General features: G+C 36.6%; 1 protein-coding gene across 6 annotated transcripts in view; it reads left to right on the forward strand.

The window, feature by feature from the left end:
• Positions 1–14,341, forward strand: part of KIF27 (kinesin family member 27) — an 85,489-nt gene that overhangs the window by 58,855 nt on the left and 12,293 nt on the right. For 4 of the 6 annotated variants that reach the window (XM_065879251.1, XM_065879253.1, XM_065879252.1 and 1 more), the window contains 4 exons: positions 459–674; positions 9,041–9,247; positions 10,727–10,925; positions 12,889–13,053. In XM_065879251.1, coding sequence (XP_065735323.1) covers positions 459–674; positions 9,041–9,247; positions 10,727–10,925; positions 12,889–13,053 — 787 coding nt within the window. The remainder of the gene's footprint in view (positions 1–458; positions 675–9,040; positions 9,248–10,726; positions 10,926–12,888; positions 13,054–14,341) is intronic. The other 2 variants (XM_065879254.1, XM_065879256.1) reach the window with 1 other exon arrangement.

Here is a 14,341-nt window from a genome sequence, read left to right on the forward strand (position 1 = left end):
ACCGTAAATCTAACTGGCCATAATTCTGACCGGAATGAAATAAGAATAGAAACAAATTGTATGCTTAAATAACAACAAACCAAATGTCAACCTCTAGGAAATGTTAGCATAATTAATTCTACTATGTAACAGGCCAAGAAAGAAAAGTTTAATTTGGAAAATAATACAAAAGAAAAATACTGCCTCTCAAACCTGTGTTGTATAGTCTGGTTTGGCCAAGCAATACTTAGTAATAAATTCATTGTTTGAAAAATCTCCACTTTTTTAAAAAAGGCATTCAACTTAAGATTTTAGAAAATGAAGCTCCCCAGTCCCCCAAAAAACTCCATGGGAGAAAACAATAATGTAAAAGCTAAAAATATGTTCACTTAGTAATTTTCTCTGTGTTTTTCCTAATTTATTTACAGCCTGGATTTCTAATAACTGGTCTTGGGGTGTCTGGTTGATTGTCTTTTTAGGCTTTAAACACAGATAGTTTGAAAATATCAACTCGCCTGAGCTTGTTGGACCAAGAGTTGTCTGAAAAGAATGTGCAGCTCCAGAACAGCACAGCTGAGGAGAAAATAAAGATTTCAGAACAAGTTCAAGCCCTCCAGAAAGAAAAGGATCAGCTACAGAGAAGAAGAAACAGCGTGGATGAGAAACTTAAAAATGGTAGTGTGTTATCACCTGAAGTAAGTCAGTATGCTTTGGAACTAGAAGTACTGTATGATGGATCACTTGGATGATTTCCTCCATTTTTGTTACTTAAACATAAAAATGACAAATCTGGTCAACTTTGTTTCCTTGAGACTTTTGTCAGATGTAATGAGTCTGCCTGTCACCTGTTTGGTGCCATAAGGCATGCTTGACTAGAAACTGTGATGTCCTCTCGTAGAGGTCCATGAATGTGGCCCCTTCCAGGCATTGCCAGGGACTGGGAGACTAACGTTTCTTTTGAGTATGGTCTTTCTCAGGTGGGGTTTCTCATCTGAAATCACAGAACACAGAAAAAGATTTGAGGGACACTTTTTTTCATTTCTTCCAAAGAGGGCACCTGTCTTCTCTCTATGTATCTTTCTTGAATGATACTTGGTAATTCATCACATATAACAGATGTCTAGGGCATTAAGGGTTAATTCTTTCAGAAAGTATGGGAGAATGTTCCACTCTAAGTCCTAGCCAAGTAGATGCATAAAACTCAAACCCCAATAAAAACACCTTTTAGGGGCTTCCCTGGTGGCGCAGTGGTTGAGAGTCCACCTGCCAATGCCAGGGGACATAAGTTCGTGCCCTGGTCCGGGAGAATCCCACATGCCGCAGAGCGGCTGAGCCCGTGAGCCATGGCCGCTGAGCCTGCGCCGTCCAGAGCCTGTGCTCCGCAACGGGAGAGGCCACAACAGTGAGAGGCCCGCGTACCTCAAAAAAAACCCAAAAAACAAACAAAAAACACCTTTTAGGATTTTTCATTTAGGGGAGGATATGGCTTCTCTCACCTTTATTTTTTTTAACTATGTAAAAGATGTTTCATTTGTTGGCTAGCAAACTGTCCCAGACTTTGTCTTTTCAAAATTTTACTTCAGTTGGCAGTGGTGTCCATACCTTATTATTTTATCAGACAAAGATGAACTTTTTTTTTTTTAATTTATTTTTGGCTGCATTGAGTCTTTGTTGCTGTGTGCAGGCTTTCTCTAGTTGCAGCAAGCGGGGGCTCCTCTTCATTGCAGTGCTTGGGCTTCTCATTGCAGTGGCTTCTCTTGTTGCGGAGCACGGGCTCTAGGTTCGCGGGCTCAGTAGTTGTGGTGCACGGGCTCAGCTGCTCCGCGGCATGTGGGATCTTCCTGGACCAGGGCTCGAACCCGTGTCCCCTGCATTGACAGGTGGATTCTTAACCACTGCGCCACCAGGGAAGCCCCAAAGATGAACTTTTGAGCCTGGATTTTCTCTGCAAATATTTATAGTTGATGTCCAAAGTAAGGGAAAGCTGCTGAGAGAAAGTAAGTGGCTGGGATTCATGTATCTTGTAGTGTTTTAGATTGGAGCAAGTGTGACAAGAAGTGAAAGGGGCTGGTTAAGAAGGAACAGGGGAAAGGATTTCATGACATTATTGTTCATTGAGTTGATGAAAGAAATTGAAGACAACCTTGACTGGGGGCTATGTGACATTATAAGCTTCTACTGCCCTATTTTATAACTTAATTGGGGTAGCTTTGCCAAGGATCACAGAATGAGGTTGTCCTCCTGAGGCTGTTAAATTGGAGCCCCAAGCCTACAGATGTGAAGGTCTGAGAGCCTTAGATTCAGCAAAACATAGGATTTAAGGAATTCTTGCCTGCCCAGGACAGTTACTGGGCCCTATGGGAGGAAAAAAAAGAAGGAGAAAACATTATGCTTCCCTTGAGGAATTCATACTACACCTGAGGAGACAGATAGAAAGATGAGAAAACTCTAAACCCTGAAGAACATAAAAAAGGAAGTTATAGATAATGTAATAAAGCTCTACTTATTACATTATTTATACAAAACAATGCAGTGATCATTTGGGGGAAGATTCAATTAAGGCAGCCTTGTTAGATCAGAATCTTGAGCTGGATTATGAAAAACATGGTATATATTGATAGATATAAGAAAGAAGGCCATTTTAGATAGAACACTGTTAAATAAGGCATAGAGATGGGAATGAGCAAATTATGTTTGCAGAGGGGTAGAGTGGCCATTCTTTTTTAATTTTAATTTTTTTGTACAATTGTTAAGGTTACACTCCATTTAGAAATATTACAAAATATTGTCTGTATTCCCTGTGTTGTACAATACATCCTTGTAGCCTGTCTTACTCCCAATAGTTTGTACCTCCCATACTCCCACCCCTATAATGCCCCTCCCCGCACACTGGTAACCACTATTTTGTTCTCTATATCTGTGAGTCTGCTTCTTTTTTGTTATATTCACTAGTTTGTTGTAATTTTTAGATTCTGCCTATAACTGATATAGCATTTGTCTTTCTCTGACTTATTTCACTTAGCATAATGCCCTCCAAGTCCATCCATGTTGCTGCAAATGGCAAAATTTTGTTCTTTTTTATGGCTGAGTAGTATTCCATTGTGTATATATACCAATTCTTTATCCATTCGTCTGTTGATGGACACTTAGGTTGCTTCTGTGTCTTGGCAGTTGTAAATAATGCTGCTGTGAACAATAGGGTGCATGTGTCTTTTCTAATTAGTGGGTGTCTTTTTTTTTTTTCTGGATATGTACCCAGGGGTGGAATTGCTGGGTCATATAGTAGTTCTATTTTTAGTTTTTTGGGAAACCTCCATACTGTTTTCCACTGTGCACCAATTTACATTCCCACCAACAGTGTATGAGGATTCCCTTTTCTCCACATCCTCACCAACATTTGTTATTTGTGTTCTTTTTGATGATAGCCATTCTGACAGGTGTGAGGTGGTATCACGTTGTGGTTTTGATTTGCATTTCCCTGATGATTAGCAATGTTGAGTATCTTCTCATTTGCCTGTTGGCCATCTGCATTTCTAGAGGGTCAATTCTTATCTTCAAGAAACATTTAAGTTTCTACTTCATGAGGAATTCTGTAACTAAAAACATTATGTAGTGTTTTGTGGTGAAAATGCAGCACAATGCATGGTACTTGTTTGGCAGCCACCCTGGATTTGTTTGAGGGAAGGGTGAGCCGCCTACAATTGGTGGGGTTCCATTTAGGCCTGTGAGCGTCTGTGCACCCTGCTTCCACATGGTTGGTTCTTCTTAGTGTAGCTCTGAAATGGGCTCTGCTCTCACCACTGTTTTCACGCCAAGATTGGTAGTACTAAATAGATCTCCAGTAGCAGATGATCACCAACATGAGATTCTGCTGTGACACAAGACATCAGTAAAATCTAGGTGGAATGGTTTGCTGTTTTGATGTCTTTAAACTTGCTCAGAATTATTTTTTCTTTCCACAATAAATCAGAATATTTTTTCTAATTGTATTACTTCATGGGAAATGATAGAAAGATTTTAGATCACTATACTAGTACAGGATTACCCAACAATTTAATATAGACAAATCACCTCCTTTTTTGGGGGGTAAAATCCAGAAACTAGAATTTAGAAAAAATAAAATATTTGAACTCTATTTTTCTAATAATGCAGAGCAGTTACCTAATAAGTGGAGTATAGGAAGAATACATATGAATATCTATGTTTATTTCATCTTTTACATTTTCAATTTCATGTTTTTTCGGTTTTTTTTTAAATTTCATATTTTATCATTAGAAAATGCATATAGTTTATAGAGAAATACATGCAGTGCTTGCTCAAAAGGTTTTGTTTGTCATGTTTGTTTTTTACTAATGGGAAATTTGTGATCTAAGATATTTGGAGACCACTGCTTTAGATCCTTGTTACTCTCAGTGTGATCTCTGTACCAGCAGCAATAGTATCTACCTGGGAGCCTGTTAGAAATGCAGAGCCTCAGGTACCACCGAGACCTGCTGAATTAGAAGTCTGCATTTTTACAAGCTCCCTGGTGCATGTTTGGAAAGCAGTGCTCTGTGACAAAGCATAGTCAACTCTTGATAATCTAAGGTTTGAGTTGTGGCAAATTCTTCATCCTGGGACAGCTTCCCATTGCCCCTCATCTTCTCAACCTACAACTTTTTGCTGGGTTAGATGGAACCACAAATATTTATATGCTGGAGCCTCACTAGAGCAGGCTACCCTCAGGGTTCTATAGATATGCTGCCTTACATTATCTCAGTGCTTCGCTAACATAGATCCAAAACTATAGAAACTAAATTTGTACCAAATTGTTCTCAGCCATTACATAAAGGCAAACTGTTTCCACATTTATTTTTTTTTTTATTTTTTTTTTTTGTGACCTTTCTAAACTGTTTTAACTTACAGGCCTTATAAAATGTCAGTTTTATGGCAATAAATATTAGCTCCTGTGCTTGCAGAAAACATGAACTTACTACTTTGCAGGAGAAAGAGTTATCAGCAGAACTATGTCTTTTTCACAAATAATGGGGCTCACTGTGCTCAGGTGTACTAGGTAATCCTTTCTTTTTTTTTGAATTTTGAATTTTTATTTTATTTATTTTTTTATACAGCAGGTTCTTATTAGTTATCCATTTTATACATATTAGTCTCTATATATCAATCCCAATCTCCCAATTCATCACACCACCACCACCCCCTGCTGCTTCCCCCCATTGGTGTCCATACATTTGTTCTCTACATCTGTGTCTCAATTCTGCCCTGCAAACTGGTTCATCTGTACCATTTTTCTAGGTTCCACATATATGCATTAATGTACGATATTTGCTTTTCTCTGTCTGACTTACTTCACTCTGTATAACAGACTCTAGATTCATCCACGTCTCTACAAATAACCCAATTTTGTTCCTTTTAATGGGTGAGTAATATTCCATTGTATATACGTACCACATCTTCTTTATCCATTTGTCTGTCGATGGACATTTAGGTTGCTTCCATGACCTGGCTACTGTAAATAGTGCTGCAATGAACACTGGGGTGCACATGTCTTTTTGAATTATGGTTTTCTCTGGGTATATGCCCAGTAGTGGGATTACTGGGTCATATGGTAATTCTATTTTTAGTTTTTTAAGGAACCTCCATACTGTTCTCCATAGTGGCTGTATCAATTTACATTCCCACCAACAGTGCAAGAGGGTTCCCTTTTCTCCACACCCTCTCCAGCATTTGTTGTTTGTAGATTTTCTGATGATGCCCATTCTAACTGGTGTGAAGTGATACCTCATTGTAGTTTTGATTTACATTTCTCTAATAATTAGTGATATCGAGCAGCTTTTCATGTGCCTCTTGGCCATCTATATGTCTTCTTTGGAGAAATGTCTATTTAGGTCTTCTGCCCATTTTTAGATTGCGTTGTTTGTTTTTTTAATATTGAACTGCATGAGCTGTTTATATATTTTGGAGATTAATCCTTTGTCCGTTGATTCATTTGTAAATATTTTCTCCCATTCTGAGGGTTGTCTTTTTGTCTTGTTTGTAGTTTCCTTTGCTTTGCAAAAGCTTTTAAGTTTCATTAGGTCCCATTTGTTTATTTTTGTTTTTATTTCCATTACTCTAGGAGGTGGATCAAAAAAGATCCTGCTGTGATTTATGTCAAAGGGTGTTCTTCCTATGTTTTCCTCTAAGAGTTTTATAGTGTCCGGTCTTACATTTAGGTGTCTAATCCACTTTGAGTTTATTTTTGTGTATGGTGTTAGGGAGTGTTCTAATTTCATTCTTTTACATGTAGGTGTCCAGTTTTCCCAGCGCCACTTATTGAAGAGACTGTCTTTTCTCCATTGTATATCCTTGACTCCTTTGTCAGAGATTAGTTGACCATAGGTGCATGGGTTTATCTCTGGGCTTTCTGTCCTGTTCCATTGATCTGTATTTCTGTTTTTGTGCCAGTACCATACTGTCTTGATTACTGTAGCTTTGTAGTATAGTCTGAAGTCAGGGAGTCTGATTCCTCCAGCTCTGTTTTTTTTCCCTCAAGACTGCTTTGGCTATTCAGGGTCTTTTGTGTCTCCATACAAATTTTAAGATTTTTTTTTCTAGCTCTGTAAAAAATGCCATTGGTAATTTGATAGGGATTGCATTGAATCTGTAGATTGCTTTGGGTAGTATAGTCATTTTCACAATGTTGATTCTTCCAATCCAAGAACATGGTATATCTCTCCATCTGTTTGTATCATCTTTAATTTCTTTCATCAGTGTCTTATAGTTTTCTTCATATCAGCAAATTGAAGAATAGAAACCCTATGATCATCTCAATAGATGCAGAAAAAGCTTTTGACAAAATTCAACACCCATTTATGATAAAAACTCTCCAGAAAGTGGGCATAGAGAGAACCTACCTCAACATAATAAAGGCCATATATGACAAACCCACAGCAAACATCATTCTCAATGGTGAAAAACTGAAACCGTTTCCTCTAAGATCAGGAACAAGACAAGGATGTCCCCTCTCACCACTCTTATTCAACATAGTTTTGGAAGTCCTAGCTACGGCAATCAGAGAAGAAAAAGAAATAAAAGGAATACAAATTGGAAAAGAAGAAGTAAAACTGTCACTGTTTGCAGATGACATGATACTATACATAGAGAATCCTAAAGATGCCACGAGAAAACTACTAGAGCTAATCAATGAATTTGGTAAAGTTGCAGGATACAAAATTAATGCACAGAAATTTCTTGCATTCCTATACACTAATGATGAAAAATCTGAAAGAGAAGTTAAGGAAACACTCCCATTTACCATTGCAACAAAAAGAATAAAATACCTAGGAATAAACCTAACTAGGGAGACAAAAGACCTGTATGCAGAAAACTAACCACATTTGTTTTTGGTAGAATATAATCATAGTATGCATTCAAAAGTCAAATATTTTCTTGGGTTATTCACTTTTATTTTCTGGTTCTTCTTATTCACCTAAGTACCTTTCAGGATTTAAGTTTGTTTTTCTTAAAAAGGTGAATATTATTTTCTTCCTTATGGAGTGATTATCAAATCTTCAAATTCAGTAATTGCACAAAGAAATAAAATGGCTGCTGAACATTTTTTTTTCCAAAATGGCTCTTTCAGGAGATTTTATAAAATGGCTTTAAAAAAAATAAGTATTGGGCTTCCCTGGTGGCGCAGTGCTTGAGAGTCCGCCTGCCGATGCAGGGGACGCGGGTTCGTGCCCCGGTCCGGGAGGATCCCGCATGCCGCGGAGCGGCTGGGCCCGTGAGCCGTGGCCGCTGGGCCTGCGCGTCCGGAGCCTGTGCTCCGCAGCGGGAGAGGCCACAGCAGTGAGAGGCCCGCGTACCGCAAAAAAAAAAAAAAAAAAAAAAAAAATAAGTATTATTCAACCTTCCATTGGAATAGGTTATTACCTACCTTTTCCCTGAATTCCAGAAAAGGAGTTCCGGAAGTCATTCTAACTGTTCTTTGGGGAGATTAGAAATAGTAACATTATTTTTCTTTGAAATGCTATGGGGAGGAGAGGAGAGAAATACCTGGGTCATATACCCAAGACATATGAAAATGTTTTTTGCTCCTCTCCCTTCATTAAGTTGTTCAGCAGATACGTACTGAGTTTAAACTATGTAATATGTACTGGGCTAGGCAATAAGGATGTGAGTATGGACAAGACCATCTGCCCTCAGGGAACTTAAAGTTGAAGTGGGCTCCACCACAAGTATGGGGATACAAAAATATATATCCAGGTCTTACCACGTCCAAAATAATTTCTTACCAGAGATTTAGGTCCCCTAAATAAGATGTTATTTGGATAATTCAGAGAACGGCTAGGTTTTCTGACAGCAATTCATCAGATTTTTTTTTTCCTACAGAGGAAATCTTCTTTGGCATATGAAAAAAAGGTTTTGCTGCCACCATTTTTAGTGCCTACACTTTCCCTCTAATGACATCTCCTAGGAATCTTATGAAATGTTTCATGTCCTTAAATCCTCACTACTTTTTCTTATGTTACACAGTGTTTTTTCCCTAGAGACTCTCCTCTGATTACTAGTTCTTAATAACTTATTTTAATATATTTCCTCTTTCCTTCCTAGCAATATATTGTTTTGATAGATCCTTGAAGGGACCCCCGAGGTCTCCAGATCTCAGTGACACATAATATGCACTTTAGGAGCCATGGAGGGAGATAACATGATGACACTGTCAAACCTGTGGGCTGAGGCTTTGTTCAAGTGTATTCCTTCGTGATCAGCATTTGCTTATGACCTTGGGATGTTTCATAACTCACCTAACCTTCTTCCTCTTCCATTTTGCTACCCAAGGTTTACTACAGAGATTCAATGATTATTTGTTATATATATGTGTGTGTGTTTGTGTGTGTGTGTGTACACACAGTGCATTGTGTAGCATAGCAAACACTCAAAAAACATTTTTTTTAATTTAGTAGAAGAATGGTACTGTCCATTAGACTCAAATAGCATAATAAGATCTTAGTATATGACAAAGTCCAAGTTATACTGTTTCATTTAAAATGAGTGATTTCTTTTGTATTATATCTAGGAAGAACATGTTCTTTTCCAACTTGAAGAAGGGATTGAAGCTTTGGAAGCTGCAATTGAATACAAGAACGAACATATCCAGAGTCGCCAGAACTCACTCAGAGCTTCACTTCAAAATCTCTGTCATAGTGAAGAAAATGTCTTAGAAAAACTAATCTGCCTGAGTCCTGTTGAGATTAGAGCTATTCTTTTCAGATATTTCAATAAGGTTTGTTTTTCAGGGACGGAGGATTTTCTTATAAAGAGGGGTTGAGATGCTTATACAGCTCACATTTATGTAGAATTTACAGCACTGAATGTTGTCATCTGAAATCTTTGCACTTATCCAAGTATGTAGGCCTAACTTTGTGAGGTTCTTAAAGTTGAAGGGCCTTTTGAAAGAAGGGCTTTTGGGAATAGTTTTAAAAATCAAAGAATTTAAGTTATATTCCTCAGTCACTATTTCTTGGTTGTATGTTTTCTAGATTTGATTGTTCCTACTCAGCATTCGTGAAAAATCAAGGGCCCTCCAGGTTTGGGTTCTCTTTCCTTCATTGCTGTAGGGTAGGGGTAACCTGTACCTTCTCATTATACCCTATGAATTGAAATGGAGGTGAAATGGTACATCAGTGACAAAGATAGTAATAGATTTTAGCATTAACCTGGATGGGCTTAATATAAATTAAAATATTTTATACAGATTTGACAGCTTACTGATAGAGATGTTTCACAGCATTGAAAACTATATCTGTCTTTTCTCTAATGTCTTCTCTTAAGATATATATTATGAAGTGTTAAGCAAGTAGATAACTCTTTTCTCTGGAAAATATATTCAGTTTAAGGGAATAGCAGACAGTTGATGAAAAATGAAACACAGAAGTTTTAAAATAAAGTTCTAATTCTGTTAGACAATTGAAATAAAGATGACTAAATTAATGGAAATGTGATACACAGGCCTTCTCTTGGATAATTACCGTCAGTAGTAAGCTTCTATTATTGATGCAAGTGCATCCCATCACTGGGTGTGTGGAGGGCAGAAATATGGTGCATGTTGTCTGAGGCTTTGATACAGATAACTCTTCTGTGGTGTTCTCAGAGGAAGGGTTCTTAACCCAAAGCACCCAGATGAAGGTCAGTGGATTTTCTGGTCTTAAGAACTCTTTGTAGAAATGAATATTTTTCTGGAGAGAATGTCATTACATTATTAACAAGTTCTGTGACACAGATACTGTCTGAAGTGTTTTTACTTTATATCAGTGCAGAGAGGAACCCACTGGACTAAATGTACAATCTGAGACCGAACTCTATAGCTTAAAAATTCTGTCACTTATTTATAACATTCACTTTGGAGTTAAAAATGAGAATTATCTAGATGTTACAGAAGTCTTTAGATTCTTGATATCTTTTTAGACTGGAGAAATGGAGTTGTAGGATTATAAATGTAAACTCCAAAGATCATGTCTAAGAAATGATGGAGAGGTGATTGTTAGAGTAGAGCAACATTATATTTAAAATGAAGTTGTTACCAATTCAGAATCTCAACAAATTAACAAGGCTGTTAGGTTATCTTGTGGGTATATTACAAAGCATTTGCCTTGTTATACCATGGGGATTAAGGGAGTTCATTTTTATGAAGTCTAAGAGAAGTACATTAGTCTATTAGGCTGTCTAAAACACACTTAAAAGATCAAAAAAATGTCTTTGCTAGGTGGTTAATCTGCGAGAAGCTGAACGGAAACTACAGTTACAGAATGAAGAAATTAAAATGAAAGTTCTGGAACGGGATAATGTGGTTCGTGAGTTGGAATCTACACTGGAACATCTGAAATTGCAGTGTGACCGGAGACTGACCCTTCAGCAAAAGGAACACGAGCAAAAAATGCAGCTTCTGCTACATCATTTCAAAGGTAACTGCCCCTTCACATCAGTTGTGTAATGGGGACGTGTAGGAGGGGGATTGGGAAAGGAAGGTAGGACAGAATTGGATCACTTAAAGCCCAACATGTATAAATAGTTACTACTTATATGTGTTTTGTGCTTTACATGTTTTGGTCCACATGTTGGGATAGTTGACTTTGATGCAGGGCTATTCATGCTTGAAATGCCTTCTCCTCTGCCTGTCCCCAGTGCCACACAGAGAACTGCTGCAATCCTGTTACTTTGTTGTGGTCTACTTTTTATGTAGGAATGTGGGATGACTTCTGGCTTGGTGGTGTACAGTTGAAAAGTTCCCCATCTCTAGGATATAGAACCTTGATATTTAAATAACTTTCCCTTCATAAAATTAAACTGATAGGTTCTGTCAGATTTCTGGTTATATTTCTTGTTACAGTTTTCAGTAAATTATAAATTTTATGCGTTAAGGTTATAGCTTAGGTCAAAATTAGTCTACCATTGATGGGCACATAGTGTTATCAGTGCACAGTAGTTCAACTGTCAGCTGTGGTATGGAGTTGTCATAGCAATTGGTCTTCAATACCTGGGCTTATGGCTGGTACACACAGTTCCTATGGCAACAAAATCACTGCCTGGCGATAACTTCAATGCCTGGAATGCTTCAGTCCAGGTGGCTTGGCTGTTTAATCTTGATTCTTATGAATCTATAGCTGGAACTGTGCTAAAAAGGATCTGGAAGAAGCAACCTGAGTAAGCAGAAAATTGGAAAATATATGCATTTGAGTGTTGAGGCAGTTTGCCTCTAAGTTAATTCTATAATAAGTTAATTAGCAACCAGTTGCCTGATGACAGGATTTCCTTGACTGGATTCCATGTTATTTCATTCAAACATGCTTTCCTTACCTTATGTTAATTCTGTCTTAAGTCTCTAAAAGTGATATTTTAATAGAATTTTTAATATGTTTTTCAAGTGGTTGGCATTTTACCGCAAAAGTTCATGCTTTAGCCAAATGAGAACACTTAAAAAATCATTCATTTCTATAGCTGGGACAAGTTTTTCACAGCAAGGTTATAACTGAAAATGTTAACAACTTATGAATTTTCTAATTTCAACTGAATATAGGCCATAAAATTAAGTTCATTTTTATGATATCCTTCATGGGGATTCTGATTTGTAATGTTATTAATTTAAAATGTTTTTTAAACAAGATGATGGGTTAATATAAAATTACAGATATACTTAGATCAATTTTTACAAAACAACCAATTATAACAAAAGAAAATTACAAACCAGTAGGACCATTTTATAGATTTACCAATAGGAAAGAGTAGGTCTGAAAGTGTGTATTTCTGAAGGTCAGTAAAACTGCGTTTTACTGGTTCTAGAACCTAACCCAAAGGGGACAGTTTTAGACATTCCTAAATATTAATTAGAAGCTTTAAAATTATATTGTGTCATAAACTAGAACTTTACTTATACTTTCCCCCCCCTTCTCCTATTTTGGTGGTGTTTTCCTTTGTAATTTAATCTTTCTAGCCTCTTTTGACAGGTTTCCAGTTTTTGAGGGTTTTTTTGGTTCTATATTTCTTGGGCCTATAAACTTTAGGCTTATAACTTTCCATATATCCGTGGTTCCTGATAATAAACTTCAAGACATTGATGCAGCTGGACAGAGTTCCAAATGTGAACCTTACTTCTGCTCTTCTGAGGATAAATTTAGTTAGTAGCTACTCAAAAAGTGCTTATGAATCATGAAAAATGCGGTAGCTGGTAGGGATTAGGGTGGAGAAGGGCTCATCCTACTTCGAAAAATTTTACAGGCAGAAGACTCCAAATTGTAGCTGAAAACAAATCCAGCCAAGTAATAGATACATGTAACATACTTCTGACCCTACAATACAGTCTGGGAGTTCTGTTAGAATTTTCAATCATTTACTTTAAACTGATTTTAAATGTAAATTTCTGTTTTATAGAGCAAGACGGGGAAGGCACTGTGGAAACTTTAAAAAATTATGGAGATAAAATCCAGCAGCTGGAAAGAGAGCTTTATTTCTATAAGAAAACCAGCAGAGATCTTAAGAAGAAACTTAAGGAATTGGTAGGGGAAGCAATTCAGCGACAACTAGTACCATCAGAAAGTAAGAGATTTAGTGTTACTTGTCACACCAACACCGTAGCATGGTTTGTAGTGGAGCCTTTCCCAATTGATTGGATTATTTAGGATTAGATATTTAACTTCTCTTTGTCTCTGTAGACAAAAATAGTTGTCTAGTCTATGTGTAACACAGAATCACTGGAGAAAAGAATAAATGAACAAATGTATATGTGTGAAGGAAGTGATCATTTATTCGATTGCCTGCCATGTACCAGGGGCTCTTGTCACTTAATTCTTAAAATAACCCTAAATATAGGATAGCTGTTGTTTTCCTGTTTTATAGTAAATTAAGCCTTCTGATTATCATAAAAAAGTAAAATAGAGAATAATAAAAGTAAAATAATATTTATGTATTTCTAAGATCAGTCATGTTTTTTCATATCATGACCTCTAGAAATTCAAACATATAATAAAACCCATCATTGAGACAAGGAAGTTTTCTTGCATAATTATATGTAGATATGTAGAAATAACCATCTTCCTCAATGAAATGATAAAACATGACAAAGAACTTTGCAAAAGCAAGAAGTGCCATGAAGGTGATATACTGTTATGATTAAAACATATTGTCTTACTACCATGTGTAAAATAGATAGCTAGTGGGAAGCTGCTGTATAGAACAGGGAGCTCAGCTCAGTGCTCTGTGACAACCTAGAGGGGTGGTATGGGAGTGGGGTCGCAGGGAGGCTCAAGAGGGAGGGGATACAGGTATACGTATAGCTGATTTACTTTGTTCTACAGCAGAAACTAACACAACATTGTAAAGCAATTATACTCCAATAAAAAGAAAAAAGAAAAAACATATTGTCTTTAAGCCACCAATAGAGAGGAATCAGTATCTCTAAAATAATGTATACTCATTTTATAAAAGAATTAGCCTTCCTTTAGAGAAAGTATTCTTCTAATAAGTTAAGAATGGCTTTTGAAAGTTGACTTTATAGCTCTTTTTAGAAACACAACTATTTTGTACCTGTAAAGAAAACTAAAGATGGGTACAACAAGATATAAAGAGTACACCTGAAACTAATATGATGTTATATATCAATTATATCTCAACTTAAAAATATAATTATAAAAATGAAACCATAAAAATATAGAAACCAATGGAAAATGATATATATGCACAATGAAAAGATATATACTGAATATATAATATAAGCAGAATTAACATAGTTTTAAATCTTCAAACTTAGTAATATTTTAGAAAAGTAGTTCTAATACTACCTTATATTTATTGTATTTATCATTTACAGGCATTTTCCCAAATAGTT

Source organism: Phocoena phocoena, chromosome 6, assembly GCF_963924675.1.
Source record: "Phocoena phocoena chromosome 6, mPhoPho1.1, whole genome shotgun sequence".
NCBI classification, from domain to species: Eukaryota; Metazoa; Chordata; class Mammalia; order Artiodactyla; family Phocoenidae; genus Phocoena; species Phocoena phocoena.